The 21,478-nt window shown below is 52.4% G+C and overlaps 1 protein-coding gene across 18 annotated transcripts in view; it reads left to right on the forward strand.

Moving 5' to 3' along the window:
• Window positions 1–21,478, forward strand: part of ARMC9 (armadillo repeat containing 9) — a 190,006-nt gene that overhangs the window by 151,241 nt on the left and 17,287 nt on the right. For 6 of the 18 annotated variants that reach the window (XM_063595609.1, XM_055109209.2, XM_063595605.1 and 3 more), the window contains 3 exons: window positions 161–297; window positions 5,125–5,254; window positions 14,247–14,419. In XM_063595609.1, coding sequence (XP_063451679.1) covers window positions 161–297; window positions 5,125–5,254; window positions 14,247–14,419 — 440 coding nt within the window. Of the gene's footprint in view, window positions 1–160; window positions 298–5,124; window positions 5,255–7,685; window positions 10,795–14,246; window positions 21,134–21,478 lie in introns of those variants that run through there. The other 12 variants (XM_063595613.1, XM_008975344.4, XM_024927944.5 and 9 more) reach the window with 7 other exon arrangements.

The following is a 21,478-nucleotide window of genomic DNA, read 5'->3' on the forward strand; positions in this document are numbered from 1 at the left end:
CTCCTGGCTCCTGCCAAGACCCTTTAAAAGGTCTGATATGCTAATGATGGTTTAACAAGACTTTGAGGCACCGCCCCCTCCTGTATTTGTGATGCTGCAGTCAGCAGTCCGAATCTCCTGGCTGGCTATACTTACTGCCGTTTTTCATGTTTTTCTCCAGGGTGGAAGACCAACACACACCTCCCCAGACAGCCCAGCACGCCAGAAACGGCCACCCGCAGGCCCTGCCAACCGCTCACGAGGCTGTCTACAGGGAGGGCAAGCCCAGCACCCCGGAGTCCTGCGTCTCCTCTTCATGTAAGAACGTGGGCAGCACACTGGGTCAGTTCTGGGATTGTGATGTCTAAAACCTACGCAAAACAGCAGCAGGAGTGGCAGACGCACGTCTGCTCCTGGGAAGCCCTCTGGTCTCAGCAACAGCCCCGTGTCACAGAGGCTCACGGGATTCCCAGCCCACAGCCAGACCCATGCTGGGCTGGTCCTCTGCGTCCCCTTCTCAGAGCACTGCCTGTTGTCCCGTCTGGGAGCTCCTGGGGCAAGATTTCTGACTGGTGAAAGCCGGCTTTAATGTGAAACTTCGGAGGAGGAATCCCGGGCTGATGTTGATCTGTGACCCTGATTCTGATAGCTCAGATTCTGGTGCAGAGGAGGCCAGCCGCCTGCTGGAAGGCTGGACGGAGGCAGAAATGTGCAACTAAGAGCACAAACAACTCTGGGATCCAAACGCCTTTGAAACTTCCAGCTGAGTTAACCAGAGGCTGATGGGAGATAAAAGTATTTTTTAGATGCCAGAAAAAATATATATACTTTGAATCAGAAATGTACAAAGTATTTTTTTTAATTTTTGAAAGGAAATTAAAAGGATTATGAGCAGTTCAGATAAGACTCTAATTTCCATTTGAGTAGGAAAAACAACAGAGGAACGGGTTGGATTCCTGTCTGAGAAACATCTGAGAACTTGCATCTGCTCACAATTGGATTCAGACGCTTCCAGGCCCAGGTGCAGAGCGGTAGCCAGTGACGAGTCAGCAATGGCTGGGTTATTTGCAACCCCTGGGTCTCTTGGTGATGAGCAGTTTCAGAGGTTTTGCCAGCGTTGATCATCAGTTATTTTACATGTGCTTTACTAAAGCTGTAAATATTAATATGCTCTCCAAAGGTGAGCAGCTTAGTAATTTATCCAGAGATTTCTGCTGCCAGGGTGGAGGTCTTAGGGGGCGTCTAAAAAGTTTTGCCAATTTGACTGAATGCCATTGAGTTAAAACATTTCAAGTTCTTAGGCCTGGACTTCCTAAAAGGCTCCACAGTACATTCAGGGTAACGTAGCGGTAACATCCTTGCTTTACCAAAATGACCACTGAGAGGCCCTTTATTTTTGCACTGATTGGACGTGCCTTTGGGAAGCTGTCATGCTGTTACCTGCAGGGCGGAGGCACTTGAGGTTGGCATGGATGGAAATGGCCAAGGAGCAGCTGCCGCAATGTTGATGTTATTGTTGTTTTCAAGAACAGTTTACTTTAGCCCTGACAAAGTCTGGGCCCAGGCACATTCCGGGTTCTTGCATGAACAGGGTGGGCACCCACCAGGACACTCAGCCTTGGTGGTCACGGACGGTTGCCAGTGCTTCTTCCTAGGGAGGCAGCAGCTGCCCACCAGCCCCCAGATGGACCAGCTGGAGGCAGAGCAGTGCTTTTCCCAAATCCCGCTGTCGGTGCCCCCATTAACCTGCCCCAAATGCTGAGACCATGTTCTGAGTGTCCCTTCCTTAAGCCTGCTCCTATTGGCTCAGCCTGGCTGGGACCCAGGACACAGACCCACGCAGCCCTGCCCTTCTCCACCTGCCAGAGACCAGGAATAGTCACTGCCCTCCCTGGCCCTGCCAGGCCCGCTCTGAGCCTCAGGCCAACACCCCTAGTCCTCCTTTTATTTTATTTTACTTTATTTTATTTTATTTTGAGACAAGGTCTCACTCTGTCCCCCAGGCTGGAGTGCAGTGGCCAGTCATAGCTCACTGCAGCCTCACATTCCTAAGCGATCCTCCCGCATCAGCTTCCTGAGTAGCTGGCACTACACATGCACCACCATACCAGGCAAAGTGGTTTTCTATTTTTTGTAAAGACGAAGTTTGCTGTTGCCTAGGCTGGTCTTGAACTCCTAGTCTCAAGTAATCCTCCTGCCTGAGCCTCCCAAAGCACTGGGATTACAGGCGTGAGCCATCATGCCTGGCCCTCTTAGTCTCCTTTAAAATCCTTTTACTTGACAAAAAGTTCTTCCTTTGGAAAAACCAAGCCCCAGGTGCAGTTTCCTCTGGGTCATGAGTAAGCCTTTGCCACGCCTGGAGTAGATTCCATTCTGACCTTCTTTCAGACAGGCCTGCCCACGGCCTGTTGCGTCTCCCCAGTTGGCCTCCCTGCCCCTCTCCCTGTCCTGTCACCTGCCTCTGTCTAAGGGATGGATGGCAAACAGCCCTCTGCTTCTGTGCTCCATCTGGGCTTTGCAGATAGGGGGACTGCGGTTAAGTCCATTAAGCCAGGGGATGAATGAGGGGGAGGGGGATGAGCAGCAAGGACAGCAGGGAGTGGGCAGTGCTGGGCTGGGCATGGGCACCCCTGAGCCATGTTGCCTTCTGCTTCATTCCTTCCCTGCTCAGGAGCTTGCTCTGACTTCCTCCAGACAGTCCTGCTTCTCCATCCCTCCCCTCCACTTCAATTGATTGATTGATTGATTGATTGATTGATTGATTGATTGATTGTAGAGAGAGGTGTTTCTCTGTGCTGCCCAGGCTGGTCTTGAACCCTTGGGCTCAAGCGATCCTCCCGCCTCGGCCTCCCAAAGTGCTGGGATTACAGGCATGGGGCCCTCTCCACTTCCCTTCTCTCACTCACCTTGCCCCAGGCCCATCCTGGCCCCAGGCAGTGCTCCCCACAGGTCTCCTTGCACACAGCTCGCTGCTGAGTCTGGCCTGTGCTGGGAACTAACGCCCCACCCAGAGACCCCGTGGAAACCCCCACCTTCACGCTGAGTTTCTTGAGGAAGAGCCTTTGCGCTTTGCGTTCAGTCAGCACCTCAGGGAAAACTCATGAGGAGGAACCTGTTGGACCCTCAAAGTGCTTGATCGGTTGAGTGCAGGCCCAGAAAGTACATTCTAGGCAAAAGACAGCCCCAAATGCCAACAGGAAATAGTTCCCAAGGGAAAAGGCCAATAATATGGCTTAGCATTTTGCAGAACATTGGCCTGAGGAAAGCTATTCTCATTTCCCCACCAACCAGGACTATCTTCAATATCAAAATCACATGCCTTGGGACTTCATAGCCCTGGGAGTTAAAATGCCCAGCCCTGTCTGAAATGGACCAGCAGGCAAGAGATACTACTGTCCCAGGAAGCCCCCGGTGCACACCCATGGCTGCCCCATCTCCTAGCTCCTGGCTGTCTTAGTTAGGGGGGTCTCCTGTTCTTTTTTTTTTTTTTTTTTTTTTTGAGATGGAGTCTCACTCTCTCACCCAGGCTGGAGTGCAGTGGTGCGATCTTGGCTCACTGCAAACTCCGCCTCCCGGGGTTCAAGTGATTCCCCTGCCTCAGCCTCCTGAGTAGCTGGGATTACAGGCATGTGTTACCATACCCGGCTAATTTTTGTATTTTTAGTAGAGACAGGGTTTTACCATGTTGGCCAGGCTGGTCTCAAACTCCTGGCCTCAAGTGATCTGCCTGCCCCAGCCTCCCAAAGTGGTGGGATTACAGGCGTGAGCCACCGTGCTCAGCTGGTCTCTTGTTCTTGGTGGGACCTCTGAAAGTCTTCAGTGTGGCCTGTGCTGGAGGAAGTAGGAGAGGAGAAGGGGACAGCTGAACCAAGACCACCTCATGGTCTTGGGACGCTCCAGCTCAGTTCCTCCTTTTTTATGACCACCCCATCCCCTACGCTCACACCCCCTGGGAAGCTCCTGGTCCTGGTCCTAGAGGACTTGCCTGGCGTGGGCACAGCTTTGTGACTCCACACGTTGTAATGGGGTTCCCCTGCGTGTAGCCCAGCAATTCGGTGTGACTTCACTCAAGTATTCTCTTGTACACCTACGCTTTTTCTCCTGGCCTTATTCTAAGCACACTGAGCATGTGCCTCCTGTCCTGAAGCTCTATTTCTAGACCCAGATCCAGGTGGAGACCGCCCAGTGCCACCCGCTGGGTTCTGGTATCAGAAATAGATTCTCGTTTGGGTCAAAAGAGAATTATCTGGAAGTCAAAGCCCCTTGCTACAGGGAAACCTGCAGGGAAGATCCCTTTATATTTAAGATTAAACAGATCACATTGCAAAGCCACAGAGGAGCTGCTAAAATGAAAGAGCTGAGAGGAGCTTGGCCTAAGGGAGTCACGGATGCAGCCTCTGTCACAGTGTCGCTGCAGCAGTGACATGGACCCCTTCAGCTGTAGGAGAAGAGGAGAGGCGGGGTGGGGGAAGGGGTGCGTGGCATCTGAGATGAAGGAACATCTGTTCCCAGGCCCTTGGGGAGCCCTCCGTATGCTATGATGCTATCTGGGATTCTCCGTCTGCTTCCCCGTGAAGGGCTCCTGCATGTCCTGGGTGGCCTGGTTCTGGGTGGGCATCAGCTACAGCACAAGTCACTGGGAGGGCACTTCCTGGCCACCCTGGGTGTACCGAGGGGTTCAGCATTAAGGAGCCTTGGGCTGCTCGGTGAGGAGCACCCTACCTCTCAGGTTGTTGGTTTTAGCAAATTAAACTACACACCACCCAGTTACATTTGAGTTTCAGATAAGCAAATGGGCCTCCACATTCTGTCTGGGGGCGCCTAGCCATGGCCCAGGGAGACAATTCGTTGTTCTGAGGGCTTTCCAGAGGCTGAGGGGTGCCAGGAAGGCTGAGCGGCCAGGGTGATCTGAACCTCCCTGGGCTGTGCCTGTCACCGCCAGCAGTGTGCCTGCCATCCCCCGCTACCTGGCAAGTTCCCGGGCTGCACGAGTAAACAAGTATCCCAAGCCACAGGCGCCAGGGAGCCCGCAGGGCCTGGCCTGGGGTGCGTGCTTTTCTTGGCTTTCCAGCCCAGCCCAGGAGAGGGCATCCTTAGAGGGGCTCCAGAGCAGATGTGGACTGAACTTTCTCTCCTCCTCCCCAGCAGCCATCATCGCCAAGCCAGGAGAGTGGCTCCCAAGAGGACGCCAGGAAGAGCCTCGCCCAGCCCCCACGGGGACCCCCCGCCAGCCAAGGGAGGCGCCCCAGGACCCAGGCAGTGGAGTGACCACCAGGTAAGGGGGATATCACAAGGCCTCGAACCTGACTCTCGGAGCTCTGGGAGTGGGCGCCCCACACCGGATGCAGAGCACCCAGGAGACCTGGAAGGCTCCTCTGAGGCCCAGCCTCTGACAGGGGAGGCTAAGGAGCAGTGTCAAGATTCCCAGCGGAGTGCAGCCGCCACTCCTGACCACCTCGGAGGGCTGTGCTGCCTGAGAGCCATCAGTCAGACGGGAAGGACACGGCACTCAGAAGCATGCCCATGGGACTAGTTTTCAAAACTGCCAGGCGGACTTGTCCGGGGCTGGGTGATGGGGTGACTTAGGGACAGTGTCCTGTCAGCTTTTTGCATTTGGAGGAAGTGGGCTGTAGGGCAGAAAGATGGAGAAGGAGGTGAGTAAATGGTTTGGCTCAGAGGTCACTTCCTGAAACAGAAACTGGGCCTCCAGGCTGGGGCGTGGTGGCGCACGCCTGTAATCCCAACACTTTGGGAGGCTGAGGCAGGAGGATTGCTTGAGCCCAGGAGTTTGAAACTAGCCTGGGCAACATAGTGAGACCCTGTCTCAAAAAAAAAAAAAATCAAAAAACTAAAAAAAAGAAAAGAAAAAAGTGGACCCCTGAGCAGAAGAAAAAAAAAAAAAAGTGTCCTCTCTTCCACTGTGCCACGTGAGCACAGACTGGCCCTGTGGGTTATTAGGGGTTCTTTAGGGTCTAGAAAGGACCTTTCCAATCTTGCCAGCTCTTTCTTTTGGATCTGGAGAAACCTGCTCAGGGAGAGGGGCCTGGCCTGGGTCTCAGACCCTGCCTGTCCCTGACCACCAGACATGCCAGCTGCCCCTCACCACTTCCTCCTGGCCATGAAGGAAGCCAACCTCCTGCGGTAAAATATGGGGCTGGAGCAGGATCAGCTTAGTTCTGGGGGCCCCAGGAGAGGACAGGCAGGAAGACTGAGCAGAACCTACACCCACTGGTGGAGAAAATCGGAGAGAGAAAGAGGCAGGAAGAGAAATCAATGGGGAGTGGCAGACAGGAGGAGGATGTAAGAGAAAGGGGGCGCAGATGAGTGTGCTGAGCTTCCTTGGGTGGGATGGGCTAGAAGCCGAAATCGGAACTGTGGGAAGGATGGGAAGGACTTCAGGACCTGGGCTAGGGAAGGGTGGGGGCAGTCCCAGCTATCTTTAAGAAGCACAGGGGTCAAAGGTGGCTGCATTACTGGGGGAGGGGCCAAGCCTCTGGACTCCTCCAGTTCCACTGCCAACCTGCCTGGGGACCCAGGGACCTACCTCCCCTACCTGGGCCTCTTCCCCTCTTTCTGTGGCTGAAGAGGAGCTTGTCAGCCAGACCAGGGGTTCTCAGGCTCTCAGCATCCCCCTGAAATGGGGACTCAAAATGAGAGACCTCTGAGGAGTGGGCTAGAGCTATCTCATGCCCCCAGTCCAGACTGGATCCTCCCCTGCGGTTCAGCCAGGCCAAACCTACGCTTCCGGTATAGGCCACTTCTTTTTACTTCCTGCAAATGCTGAGTTCATTTCTGAGGCTCCCCACTGGGGACAGCCCTCTCTCCCCAGAAATAACTGTTTTCACAGTAGGTAGGCAGCCGACCCTGAGGGACCTCATTACATCAAGCACGGTTGCCTAGCTGGCCCCCCAAGATTCTATTGGCACAAAGACCCCTCAGGGTCCAACCCAGAGGTGCCCTCCCCTTGGTGTCAGTCACTGAAGCCAGCTCTTATTTTAAGCCTGGGGGTTCAGTGTGAGGAAGAAGAGGATGGAAGGAGGGAGAAGTACAAGTTGTTCCATCTTCCCCTTCCTCCCTCACTGGCAACGTCATCTAGAATATTGCGGCATTCTAGATGGGAGATATATATATACCTCATATGTATATGGTATACCTCATCTAGAATGCCGTAATATTCTAAATCACAAGTGGCCATCTCTTGTCAGGCTGACTTCAGCCCCAATTCAGGTCTCACTGAAGCATCCCTTCCTCCTGCCTGACCCCAAAGTGCAGGTCACGCCCTTCTGCCAGGCTCACAGAAGCCACAGTCCCTCCACGGGGCGGAGACCCCACTGTGTTGTCATGTGGCTGCCTCTCACTGCCTCAGAGACAAGCGCAGTGTGCAGGGCACAGAGAGCGTGCAGGGCCTGCTGGGTATACGGGAAATGCAGGGCTGCAGGGAGTGTGCACAGTGTGCAAGGTATTCAGGAAGTGCAGGGCTGCAGGGAGTGTGCAAGGAGTGCAGGGAATGCAGGGCATGCAGGAGTGTGCACAGAGTGCCAGGAGTGCAGGGCATCTGTGCTGTGCTTCTGCACCTAGCCTAGGTGGTTAGAGTACTTGTTGATGAACAAGTAGGAGAAAGGGAGAAAGAGTGGTTCTCTATGTGGCTTTGGTGGGGAACGTTTGTCCCCTCAACTTCCCCGAGCTCTGTTCTCTTGCTCTTTCAGGTGAGGTCTCATACCCAGAAGAAGAATTGGTGGATGGGCAGGAAGCCCTTGGGGCAGAGGTCTGGGGTCAGTGGTAGACTGAATGATGGCACTGTTTACTTAGCCCGGCTTTCAGGTGTTTTAAGGATAATGGCCACTCAAGCTCTGTGCCAGTGACTTCCAGCAACTGTCTTGCTGTAAAATTACTTTCTCGGAGGCTGGGGAATAAAAGTCTAGACCTGCCTGGCGCAGTGGCTCACGCCTGTAATCCCAGCACTTTGGGAGGCCAAGGCGGGCGGACAACAAGGTCAAGAGATCAAGATCATCCTGGCCAACATGGAGAAACCCCGTCTCTACTAAAAATACAAAAATTTGCTGGGCGTGGTGGCACGTGCTTGTAGTCCCAGCTACTTGGGAGGCTGAGGCAGGAGAGTCGCTTGAACTGGGAAGCAGAGGTTGCAGTGAGCCGAGATCACACCACTGCACTCCAGCCTGGATGACAGAGTAAGACTCCATCTCAAAAAAAAAAAAAAAAAAAAAAAAAAAAAAGCCCAGACCCTACAATCATGGTGCCTTCCCCCAACCCCCATGGTGAAATGTTCCTTTTCCTTTGTCAGCTTCTTAGACTCCTTAGATTAAGTAGCAGGAGAAAACTAATGTTGACCAGCTTTAAAGATGTATTTATTAAGAAACAAATGCATTTATCCTGCGAAGAGCCAAAGTGCATCCCAAGAAGTATGTCAGTCCAGACCACAGAGGCTGAGTTGCACCCTGGAATGTGCAGGAAGGTGATGGCAGGGCTGCCTTGACTGTCACCTGTCAGTCCTTCTCAGCATGGCCCTGCCACTCCAGAAGAGCAGCCCCAGCCAGGTGTGGGGTGCTTGTGCCTGGAAGTTCACCTCCACGTGGCCTGAGGACAGGTGAGGGAGGTGGCTCTGTCTGAGGAGCTCCTCGCACCCAGGCCCAGGACAGGATCAGAAGCAAATGTCAAAGATCTTGTCCTGCCACAGATGAGAAGTGATTCTTTTGCAAGTGCTGTGACTTTTTTAAAATGAGAAGAGATTGTACATATGTCTACATGTATGCCTTTCCCCTCACGTTTGTCCCTGAGGATGGACAGCAGCTCCCAATGGCACATTCATGCATCCAGCTAAAGAAACAACACATGCTCATGCCTGGAATCCCAGCACTTTGGGAGGCCGAGGCGGGCGGATCACCTGAGGTCCAGGAGTTTGAGACCAGCCTGACCAACATGGTGAAACCCTGTCTCTACTAAAAATACAAAAATTAGCCGGGCATGGTGGTGCATGCCTGTAATCCCAGCTACTCGGGAAGCTGAGGCAGGAGAATCATTTGAACCCAGGAGGTGGAGGTTGCAGTGAGCCGAGATCACACCATTGCACTCCAGCCTGGACAACAGGGCGAGATTTCGTTTCAAAAAAAAAAGAAAGAAAGAAAGTGGCCCTCGGCAGAGCATCAGGGAGCTGCCCCTTGGCCTGGCAGAGCCCACCCCGTGAGGCACCCTGACCACCTTGGGGGCTGCTTCAGGCAGTGCCTGTGTTGACCTAGGAGGCTGGGCCCCTATCACTGGATGCTCCGGCTGCTCTAGGAAGGATGCAGTGGGAGGTGGGGTGGACGGCTGTTGGTAAGTGTCAGCTGAGCCCCCGGTGGCCTCAGGGCCCTCCATCCTCCCAGCATGGTGAGCTCAGCAGCCTGGAGGCAGCCAGGAGCCAGGGCCAGGAAATGGCGCTGGTGTGGCCTGAGATGAGGCCAGATTAGGGCAGAGCAGAGAAACCATGTGGAAAGGAAGTCCAGGACGGCAGTCACCTATGACATAGGGGAAGTCATGTGCCGCAGAAACGCATGAGACTGAGTCCTGGAAAAAATGTAAAGGGTGATATACGGGAAAGTTGGGAGGTGCTCTGCAAGGTAGGTGATTGTTTATTAGAGCAGCCTGGCCCTTATATGATCTCAGCGTATCAATAGGAACATTGTGTTGGGAGGGAAGAGCCATAAAATGCCTCGGGAGATGCTGAATCTTTCCCTGTGTTTGCAGTGCTGCTGAGTCATAATCCGGCTGCTAAGCATCACCCAGCAGAGGATCCTGTGTCCCTTCTGTTTGCATTAAGCCCAAAGAAAAGCATTCAGGGCCCCTAGGCGACTCTGCCCAGAGGGTTCATAACCGGCTCTCAGTTATTGCTGCGCACATTTCATCTGGATTATAAGAAAACCCAGAAAGGGGCAGAGGTGGGGAAACGGGCCAGAACAGAATACACCAGATAAAGGCAGATAGGAACCAGCCGCACACACAGCAGATAGGAACCAGCTGCACACACAGCTCCCGTGCCATGGGCACACATTTGGCTACACGTCTCAAGCTCCTCGGCCTCCTGGGGCTTCATGTGTCGTTTCTTTTTCTTTTTTTTTGAGACACAGTCTCGCTCTGTCACCCAGGCTGGAGTGCAGTGGCACGATCTTGGCTCACTGCAACCTCTGCCTCCTGGGTTCAAGCTATTCTCCTGCCTCAGCTATTTTCTCCAGTGCCAGTGGGAGGGGCCAGCCAGAGGTAGCCCCGGTCTGAGGAGGCTCATTCCCACCCCTCACAGTCATGTCCTAGGGAGAGGGGGACAGGCTTAAGGTGTATTAGTTAGGACTCTCCAGGGAAACAGGCTGATTTTAGGGAATTGGCTCATGTGATTGGAGAGGCTTGGCAAGTGCAAAAAAATCTGATTGGGTAGACCAGCAGGCTGGAGAGTCAGGGGAGAGTTGCAGTTCAAGTCCAAAGGCCATCAGTTGGCAGAACCCCTTCTTGCTCAGGGAATATCAGTCTTTTTCTATTATGGCCTTCAGCTGACTGGATGGGGGCACTCATGTTATGGAGGGTGATCTGCCTCACTCAGAGTCCACTGATTTAAATGTTCGTCTTGTCCAAAAAAGAACTTCACAGAAACGTCTAGAATAATATTTGACCGAATATCTGGGCACCATGGCCCAGCCAAATTGACACATAAAAATAACCATTACGGGCCAGGCACGGTGGCTTATGCCTATAATCCTGGTACTGTGGGAGGCCAAGATGGGAGGATCTCTTGAGGCCAGGAGTGTGAGGCCAGCCTGGGCAACATTAGCAAAACCCCACCTCTAAAAAAATAATAAAATTTTAAAAATTGGGCCAGCTGCGGTGGCTCACGCCTGTAATCCCAGCACTTTGGGAGGCCGAGGTGGGTGGATCACGAGGTCAGGAGATCGAGACCATCCTGGCCAACATGGTGAAAACCCGTCTCTACTAAAAATACAAAAATTAGCTGGGCATGGTGGCGGGTGCCTGTAGTCCCAGCTACTCGGAAGGCTGAGGCAGAATTGCTTGAACCCATGAGGCGGAGGTTGCAGTGACCCAAGATCATGCCACTGCACTCGAGCCTGGTGACAGAGCGAGACTCTGTCTCAAAACAAAACAAAACAAAACAAATTTTTTTTTTTGAGACGGAGTCTCGCTCTGTCGCCCAGGCTAGAGTGCAGTGGCGCAATCTCGGCTCACTGCAACCTCTGCCTCCCGGGTTCACGCCATTCTCTTGCCTCAGCCTCCCGAGTAGCTGGGACTACAGGCGCCCGCCACCACGCCTGGCTAATTTTTTGTATTTTTAGTAGAGATGGGGTTTCACCATGTTAGCCAGGATGGTCTCGATCTCATGACCTCGTGATCCCCCCGGCTCGGCCTCCCGAAGTGCTGGGATTACAGGCGTGAGCCACCACGCCCGGCCAACAAAACAAATTTTAAAAAATTATTTTTAATAACCATCACATAAGGGCTTTGATACCCAGTGGCAAATTGCTCTCCAAAAAGATGGTGTCCTCTTCCAGTTATCCTTGGGGTGGGACGTTACAGATTCCTGGGCCCTGCCGCCCAGGCTTTCTCTCCTTGGGCTTCTTGTTGACTCGCCTCAGCTGACCCTGACCCTGCAACTTGACCTTGCTGCCTGCCGGCTTTAAGGCGCCATATGGAAGCCAGCTATCCCTCCTGGAATTGCACTGCCAGTTCCTCCAACCCTGGGGGACCCTGGCTGCCTTTGAGGGCTGCCTCCCAGGCTAGCTGGTGCTGGCCGCCCTGTCCCCAAGACCATGCGATGGTCCTAGGGCTAACCCAGCACTAACCCCTGCCCTTACCAGTGCTGGGAATAGTACCGCTGTTCATGTGAGTCGTTTTTACTAGGTTTCCTGTTGTTCCTTCTTAAAATATGGCAGGGCTACACTTAAAAATGATAAAGATGGTAAATATTGTGCATATTTTACTACAATTTAAAATAAGTTAACTGGCCGGGCGCGGTGGCTCATACCTATAATCCCAGGACTTTGGGAAGCAGAGGTGGGTGGATCACCTGAGGTCAGGAGTTTGAGAGGAGCCTGGCCAACATTGTGAAACCCTGTCTCTTCTAAAAATACAAAAATTAGCCGGGCGTGGTGGCGGGCGCCTGTAATTGCAGCTACTCGGGAGGCTGAGTCACGAGAACTTGAACCCAGGAGGCAGAGGTTGCAATGAGCCGAGATCGCACCATTGCACTACAGCCTGGGCAACAAGAGCAAAACTCCATTTCAAAAAAAAAAAAAAGATAAATTAAAATAAGTTAACTATTATAATAATGACACAAAATATCAAAATATGAATAGTAAAACATAAAAATTTGAACCAAATAATTTTAAAACACCTCATTTGATGGTTACACACGTTATATCTGCATCAGAATATCACACTGTACCCCATAAATATGTACAATTATTTATCAGTTTAAAAAAGAAAGAAACCACCTCACTAGACCACGTACAAAGCTCCTTTGTATGTGTGAAAAAAGCATCAGCAAAGCTTTCATGTAATGATTTTACAACCCAGTTCCCTGGTCAGATAGCCCCGCGTATCTGTGAACTCATCCCATCAGGAAATGCATCCTGATCTCTGATCCCCAGCCCCTAGCAGAATTCTCAGCACGCATGAACTTGATCAATGAATGAAAGAAAAGCAGAACATCCATTTATTAAATCCGAGTATATCAATCAGAAGAAATAATACCCAACTCTTGTAAATGCTAACGACAGGCTGCATGGACGTGTGGAGAGGGTGGGGTGAGACTCATAAAAGCAGAGTGGTAACAGGAGCCTGTAACTGTACCTACAAGTAAGCAACAATGTCACATAGGCAAAAGGTAGAATGTGGAAAATATTTGGGGGAATAGTGTTATGAGTGATACAAAAATTTTATTTTTTGAGACAGGGTCACACTTTGTTGCCCAGGCTGGAGGGCCCTGGCGTGAACAAAGCTCACTGCAGCCTTGACCTCCCAGGCACAAGTGATCTTCCTGCCTAGCCTCCCAAGTAGCTGGGATTACAGGCACATGCCACCATGCCCGGCTAATTTTTTGTATTTTTAGTAGAGATGGGGTTTCACCATGCTGGCCAGGCTGGTCTCGAACTCCTGACCTCGTGATCTGCCCACCTTGGCCTCCCAAAGTGCTGGGATTACAGGCGTGAGCCACCGCGCCCGGCCTATTTTTCTAATTATTAAAGTGATATATTATCAATGTAAAAAAAAAAAGGCATATAGAAACACATCAAACCAAAAGAATCCCACAGTCTCCTCCCAAGTCCTACTTCCCAGAACTATACTTCCATCTAAGGGGTGCTAACAACTGGGCCCAGGATATGACCTCACTGAATTCTCACAGCTGTTCCTTAGACATTTTACAGGCAGGGAAACTGAGGCTCCCAAGGTGTCAGGGAACTCCCGTGCAATCACCATCTGGAGAGCGGTGGGGCTGGACCCAAGGCTGCATGGCATGGGGATTCTTGCCCATGGGTGCCTGCATTTCCCCACCTTATGCCCATCGTCTCCTTCCTCCTGTGGTTTCTTTTTTTTCTTTTTTTTAATTTTATTTTTTTGAGACAGAGTCTCACTCTGTCACCCAGGCTGGAGTGCAGTGGCGTGATCTTGGCCCACTGCAGCCTCTGCCTCCCAGGTTCAAGCAATTCTCCTGTCTCAGCCTCCTGACTAGCTGGGACTACAGGCATCTGCCACCATGCCCGGGTAATTTTTGTATTTTTAGTAGAGACGGTGGGGGGGGGGGTCTCACCATATTGGTCAGGCTGGTCTCGAACTCCTGACCTCAGGTGATCCGCCTGCCTCGGCCTCCCAAAGTGTTGGATTACAGGCGTGAGTCACCATGCTCAGCCAGTTTCTTTTTTTTTTTTTTTTTTGAGACAGAATTTTGCTCTTGTCGCCCAGGCTGGAGTGCAACAGTGCCGTCTTGGCTCACTGCAACCTCCTCCCAGGTTCAAGCGGTTCTCCTGCCTCAGCCTCCTGAGGAGCTGGAACTACAGGTGCCCGCCACCCCGCCCGGCTAATTTTTGAATTTTTAGTAGTGACGGGGCTTCACCATGTTGGCCAGGCTGGTCTCTAACTCCTGACTTCAGGTGATTTGTCCGCCTTGGCCTCTCAGAGTGCTGGGATTACAGGTGGGAGCCACCACACCCGGCCCCTCCTGTGGTTTCTAATGCTGTAGTAGCTGGGACTCCAGGTTGCACGTTTTGTTCTAGGGAATGTGCATCAGCCTTCACCTGCAAGCCCCGGGCCCCCTGCACTCCAGAGATGCTGGACTGGAACCCACCCAAGGCAAAGGCGCCAGTTCTGGCCCCTCTGTTCTCTTCATGTGGCCCCCAGCAGGCCAGCCGCCCCGGCTCCACAGCGTCCTCCACAAGGGGCCTGCCGAGTAAGTCAGCCTGGGCCCCACTGGCGTGGGAGCCTGGCCACCCGCCAACCTGGAGGGAAGGGCATTTTGCTGCTATATTTGGCCCCATGCTCCTGTGTGTACCAGGCCAGGCCAGAAGGGCAGAAGGCCTGCTTCCCTTCCCCACACAACCAGGCCCCAGCAGGTGGCTTCCTTTCCTCCAGGGACTGGTTCTGCATGAATCTTCCTTCCTATTAAATTCCCTTTGGCTTCAGTGACTCAAACTCAAGCTGAGGAGTGAGACCTCCAGGCAGGTCACTGAGAGAGAAGCCCCTCCCCACTTCCCTCTGTGGAGCTCACAGAGTTGGCCCTGAGCTGGCCCTGCTGCCCCGGGGTTGGCCCTGAAACTCGGACCTGCCCTGGTGGGAGGTGGTCCAGCCCCTGGTTCAGCCACTGTGTCCCTGCCTGGCCCAGCCTCGGTCAGGCCACCCCCAGGTCAAACAGAAGCGGGTGTCTGCTCGCAGGCTGGATGGAGGGGCCGCCAGAAGGGCCTGAAGATGGGATGGGCCCAAGGGGCCCCACTCTCTCCCTGGGGCCTCCCTCTCACCCTCTCACCTGAGGCTCACTGTAAGGACCACTTCTCTGTCTTTCTCTGTCCCCTTCCAGCTTCTGCCAATTGATAGCCCCTCCACCTCCACGCCCCAACTGAGCTGAACCTTTCTAGAGGGCTTTACCAAAACACAGGGAAAACAAAAGGACAGAACAAAAGGCCAGGCAGGACTAAAGGAGTCCCGCTTAGGATATGCGCATTTCTGTGGCCACCCCCAGCCCGCCCCACCCTACTACCTTCCTGGCCAGGCCCTGGGTGCTCTGGTCAGCTGGGGACATGCTGGGTTGGAAGTGGGGGTAATGGCCATGGCTGGGGAGCCAGGTTGGGACCCCTCCCGCTTCCCACTGGGAAACACACCCAAAACCCCAGCCCAGCCAGTCGCAGCCCAGGTCAGGCGCAGAGGAGGTACAGCAAATCCAGGGGAGGCTCGGCCAGGAGGAAGGTGCCACTGGGGCAGGGATCCCCAGTCATAGCAACAGTGACACCAGCAGCTGGTGGCTGGCCTGGCCCCACATCTAGCAGCATAGCGTGGCCACGGTGTGGACGGCTCAGCCAGCCATGGGCGTTGTGTGTCCTGTGGGCTCAACAAACACGTGAGCTGTTGCCAGCAAAGCTGACTAAGTGACCCGCACCAAGCAGCCTGCTTCCTGTGAGGAAAGAGCCGGCCTGCCAGTCGAGCCCAGGCCACAGAACAGGTGACCTGGGAGAGGGAAGGTTCCCTCGCTTCTGAGCCGGCTGAAAGAGGGACTGAGTGGGACAGAGGGTATTCTGTGCGGAGACCACACAGCACTGGCATCTTGCTCTGGCTTTTCTCTTCAGGCAGCCAGTCTCACAGGAAGTAAGGATGTCCCCGGGTGTCCCCATCACGTTGCCGGAGGACCAGCCAGCTTCCCGCTCTCAGCTGGCAGCAGCTGTCGGTGATGGATGTGAAGGGACAGTTGTCCACAAGACTCTGGGAGCTGAGGGGAGGCCGGCTCTCCAGGCAGCACCAGAGCAAGGCCATCGCAGCCCCGCCAGCCGGGTCACTTTCTCCCGGGGCAGAGCCACCAAGGAGGGCTGGGGAGAGCCTGGCATTGCCCTCCTGGAGAGGGGAATTTCCTGCTCACCCTTCACACACAGAGGAGAGGGGTGGCTTTTGCCCGCAGGAGATCTTCTGGCCCCAGAAACAGCAGGTGCTGGATTTGCAGCCCTGGCCCTCCAGGCCCCAACAGGGCGACAGTGTGGGGCCAGCCTGGAGCAGGGCTTTTCCAAGGCTGCTGAAGCCAGCCCTCCTCACTTGGACTGACTACCAGGACCCAGAAGGAACTCAGGGTGAAGCTCATTTTATTCTCAAGCCTGCGTCTCAGCAGCAAAGTTGGTGTTTTCTTCCTGTGTTAAACTCTGAGAAAGAAGGCCAGGTGCGGTGGCTCACGCCTATAATTCCAGCACTTTGGAAGGCTGAGGCGGGCAGATCACGAGGTCAGGAGATCGAGACCATCCTGGCTAACGTGGTGAAACCCCGTCTCTACTAAAAAAATACAAAAAAATTAGCCGGGCGTGGTGGCGGGCGCCTGTAGTCCCAGCTACTCTGGAGGCTGAGGCAGGAGAATGGCGTGAACCCGGGAGGCGGAGCTTGCAGTGAGCCGAGATCGTGCCACTGCACTCTAGCCTGGGTGACAGAGCGAGACTCCGTCCCAAAAAAAAAAAATTCTGAGAATATGGTGTGTTCCAGCCTCTTCAAAGCTCTGCTCTTCTGCACACGTTTTTTGAAGGCCTTAAAAAGGCCACCAGTGTGACCAGGGAGCACCCTCTGCCTCCCTCCCTGCACTGGGACCATAAACATAAACAGCTCTACCAGCAAAGTGACCCATCCCGCGGGGGAGGCCTGCGCACGCCCCTCACCAGGGCTGTCATCAGAATCCAGTCTTAGGACAGAGGAAGGATGTTTGCCTTCAGGACCAGCAAGTCACAGGTGTCCTGGATGTTACCCAAGCTCTAAAATCAAATAAAACCCATCAGTATTTAGTGGTGTGTGTGTGTGTGTGTGTGTGTGTGTGTGTGTGTGTGTGTGTGTATGTGTGTGTATGAAGGGAAATGGAAAGCAGATAAAAGTCGCGTGCCCTCCCCCAGGCACCTGATCTGCCCACAGACCCTTCAATGGGGACATCTCTGGTCCCAATGGTCGTAAATAAAGGCTAAGCGCTGGATTTTTCCATGGCCCCCTGACTCCTCAGGAGCGCAGGCAGAGGAGGTAAACAGGAGGCCAGGTTACCCATGAGATGACCAGAAGCTCATCCAGGGCCGGGACCCTGGTTCATCTCGTGAATTCTTGGCAGCGGCTCCAGGCTGGGCACATTAGATGCTGTCAAGTGACTGGCCTGGTGGCCCCCTCTTGGTTCTCTGGAACTGTGTCCACTCTGTGCTCAGGGAAGAAGGCTGCCGTCCTGACCTGTCAGCCACCAGGCCCTCTCTGAACTCCTCACTTGACCTGGAGGCATTGGGAGCAAACACAAAGCTCGCCCCTGGTGTCGGTGCAGACAGAGGAAAAGCAGAGGGTCCGCAAAATGCAACTCCTCCGTGGTGAGACTTTGAAAAGGTGTAGAGTGGTTGCAGACAAACAGCAAAGGAGTGGAATGGAAAAATCTCTCTTGCTCCCCACAAGAAGTCCACTCCCCTACAGATTCCTCAGATGCCACTGGCTGGCACAGCCTTTCCCGCCCTTGGTGTGGGAGCAGCAGAAGTCCAGGGGGGGGTGGGAGAATCATCGGGGTCAGGTCAGTGTCTCCCTCGTCTGAAGTCAACCACTACTTTTCCCTCAAGCCTACCAAAGAGCTAAAGTCTGATCTGTAGATGTCTGATGGTTTGAGGAGAAGAAAAGATAGTCTTTTAGAGAAGTGGGGAGTATCCAACTTAGGGTCAAAATACACTGAGATTAGGCCGGGCACGGTGGCTCACACCTGTAATCCCAGTGCTTTGGGAGGCCGAGGCGGATGGATCACTTGAGGCCTCCAGGAGTTCGAGACCAGCCTGGCCAACATGGCGAAACCCCGTCTCTACTAAAATACAAAAAATTAGCTGGACGTGGTGGTGGGTGCCTGTAATCTCAGCTACTCAAGGAGGCTGAGGCACAAGAATAGCTTGAACCGGGAGATGGAAGATGCAGTGAGCCAAGATCACGCCCCTGCACTCCAGCCTGGGCGACAGAGACTCCGTCAAAAAAAAAAAATACATTGAGATTACCAGGTGGGGTATGTGTGGTTCTTCCAGGAAAGTGCTGAAAATATCACCCAGGCCTCTGCACCACACCCTGGGAGAGTACACTCCTGGGCTCACGCCTCTGCATTCCAAGGCTGACAGCTAGAAATATACTTTGTAAAATACCAACAACTTATTCACAAATATTCCAACTATCTACCGGCTCCAATGAGCTTGCTGAGGATGGGTATGACCCCAGTCTAAGGGGAAAGAATCTAAAACACAAGTAAACCTGTTTAAAGGCCAGATCTCCAGATGGAGATCCAAGCAGATGGCGCCTAAGGTTTGCCCTTGAAAACTACCAAGGGAAGCCACAGAGAGGGATCTTTGGACCTTCTGGAAAATGGTAAGGCCCCAGGTAGATTATGGCTCCTCTGCCCTGGAGGCTGAGCCGCCCCTCTGGTTACCTCACGTCTTCTGGTTTCTTCTGAGTGGGACTTGATCTCATTTCTGCATTCACAGCAAGGTGGAACTGTCTGGCAAGAGCTTAAATTAGGACCTGTGGTGGGGACTTTAATAGGCAGGTGGAGGTTTGAGATCCAGTGAGATGCCAGAGATTAGTCAATAGGTGAGGAAAGATTTGGCCCAAATCAAAAGAGCTAAAAATAATAATAATAAAATAAAAATAAAAATAAAATAGTTGAACAAATAAGGTTCATGAAAAAAAAAGAAAAGAAAGAAAAGGTAAAGAAAAGAAATCCGTGATAAAATATCAAACTTTTTAATAAAAACAAGTCTGGCCCTGTACTTGGATGACCCCACCTGGCTTGTCTAACCCTAATCCCAGCCCCAGTTTTAATAAAACTGTATTTACAAAATAGGCAGCTGGGACGTGGACCAGAGATACCAATTTGATTTTTTTAAAATATTACTTTAAAATATTACATCATGTGTCTTCATTACTGAGTTTTGGGGTAGCCCTTTAAATTTTGTATGCAAGGTGAATACCTCACCCCTCTCTCCTGGCCTAGAATCTGGGGGATCCCCCTGTCCCTCCCACAGTGCCTGATAGCACAGCCTGTGGCTGGTGGTGTGCCTGTTTGCCTAGCTTTATCTCTCCAGATATTATTTGGGGTGTGCTGTTCTAAGAAGTGATTAGGTTAGCTTTTGCATATTAACAAACTACCTCTGAAACTTAGTGGCTTAAACCAACAAATTTATTAGCTTTATAATGATTTGGATCAGTGATGGGGGCTGGGCACAGATAGGCGATTCTTCTGCTGGGCTTGGCTGAACTCAACTATGTCTTATGGTCAGAGGGCAGTCAGGGGCTTCACTCATGTCTGGTAGTTGGCTGTTGGCTGAGCCCTTGGTTCTCCTCTGGCTTAGGCTTGTTCACATGGTGGCCTCGGGGCTCCCATGGCAGTTAGAGAAATCAAGCCCAAGTCTCATATCACGTTCACTATTCTCCCATTGTCCAAAGCAGACCACATGGCCAAGGCCCAAGTCTGTGTGAAAGGATGTGGATACAGGGACCCCGAATGAACCAGAGGCAATACTGCTGCAAGCTACCACATAGATGCTGTTCAGAGCTTTGCAGAACCAAATCTTTTAGGGCTGTTTTTCCATTGTGGTATACCCTCTCCATTTAGATTCAATTGAACAAATATATTCTTTGGGGCTGCAGTGTGTCAGATGTGGAGACACGGTCCCACTGGCTTTCAAGTTGCCATCCATCTTCTAGGGAGAATTTCTGGCCTTTTCGGATGGCACGGTCCAGGCCAGAGCACCAGTCCCAGGTTGAAACATCAGGCAGGTTTCTAGGAAATGGTTGCAAAATTAGCAAAAAGTCAGGGCTACAGAGCCCTATCCAGAGTCATCTCCTTAAGGTGTCTACTAAAGCCTGGGGGTGGATGGGATCTCAGAAGGGGGACTAGAGAAATAGGAAACTGGGGACAGAACCCGGGGGTGAGAAAGAAGACAGCAGGTGTTGTGGGAAGTCAGGGACCCCAAACGGAGGGACTGGCTGAAGCCATGACAGAAGAACGTGGATTGTGATGATTTCATGGACATTTATTAGTTCCCCCAAATTAATACTTTCGTAATTTCTTATGCCTGTCTTTACTACAGTCTCTAAACATAAGTTGTGAATATTTCATGGACACTTATCACTTCCCCAATCAATACCCTTGTGATTTCCTATGCCTGTCTTGTCTTTAATCTCTTAATCCTGTCAGCCGAGGGGGATGTATGTTGCCTCAGGACCCTGTAATAATTGCATTAACTGCACAAATTGTACAGCATGTGTGTTTGAGCAATATGAAATCTGAGCACCTTGAAAAAAGAACAGGGTAACAACAGCAATTGTTCAGGGAATAAGAGAGATAACCTTAAACTCTGACCATGGGTGAGTCGGGCGGAACAGAGCCATATTTCTCTTCTTTCAAAAGCAAATGGGAGAAATATCGCTGAATTCTTTTTCTCAGCATGGAACATCCCTGAGAAAGAGAATGCACACCTGGGGGTGGGTCTCTGAACTGGCCCCCCTCCCCCGGGGGCGTGGTCGTCTCTTATGGTCGAGGCTGCAGAGATGAAATAAACTCCAGTCTCTCATAGCGCTCCCAGGCTTATTAGGAAGAGGAAATTCCCGCCTAATAAATTTTGGTCAGACCGGTTGCTCTCAAACCCTGTCTCCTGATAAGATGTTATCAATGACAATGGTGCCCAAAACTTCATTAGCAATTTTAATTTTGCCTTGGTCCTGTGGTCCTGTGATCTCGCCCTGCCTCCACTTGCCTTGTGATATTCTATTACCCTGTTAAGTACTTGGTGTCTGTCACCCACACCTATTCGCACACTCCCTCCCCTTTTGAAAATCCCTAATAAAAACTTGCTGGTTTTTGTGGCTTGTGGGGCATCACGGATCCTACCAACATGTGATGTCTGCCCCGGACACCCAGCTTTACAGTTTCTCTCTTTTGTACTCTGTCCCTTTATTTCTCAAGCTGGCCGACGCTCAGGAAAAATAGAAAAGAACTTATGTGATTACTGGGGCAGGTTCCCCGATAGGCAGGTGCAGGAGTTTCAAGGAAGGAGGAGGAGGAGGACTAGGGATGCAGGGAGGAGGACTTGGAGTGCAGGGGGAGGACTAAGGATGCAAGCTCTGGAACCCAGGGAGGAAAGCAGGGGATGGAGGGCGGTCACCATGGTCGGGCTGTAGAGGAGGTGGGGAAGAAGATAACAGGCTAAGGCCAGCTTGAGAGCAGTTTCCTTAGAGCACTGGCCAGAGGTCAGCCTGCACCAGTGCCCGTCAAGGC

The sequence above is a fragment of the Pan paniscus genome, chromosome 13 (genome assembly GCF_029289425.2).
Source record: "Pan paniscus chromosome 13, NHGRI_mPanPan1-v2.0_pri, whole genome shotgun sequence".
NCBI classification, from domain to species: Eukaryota; Metazoa; Chordata; class Mammalia; order Primates; family Hominidae; genus Pan; species Pan paniscus.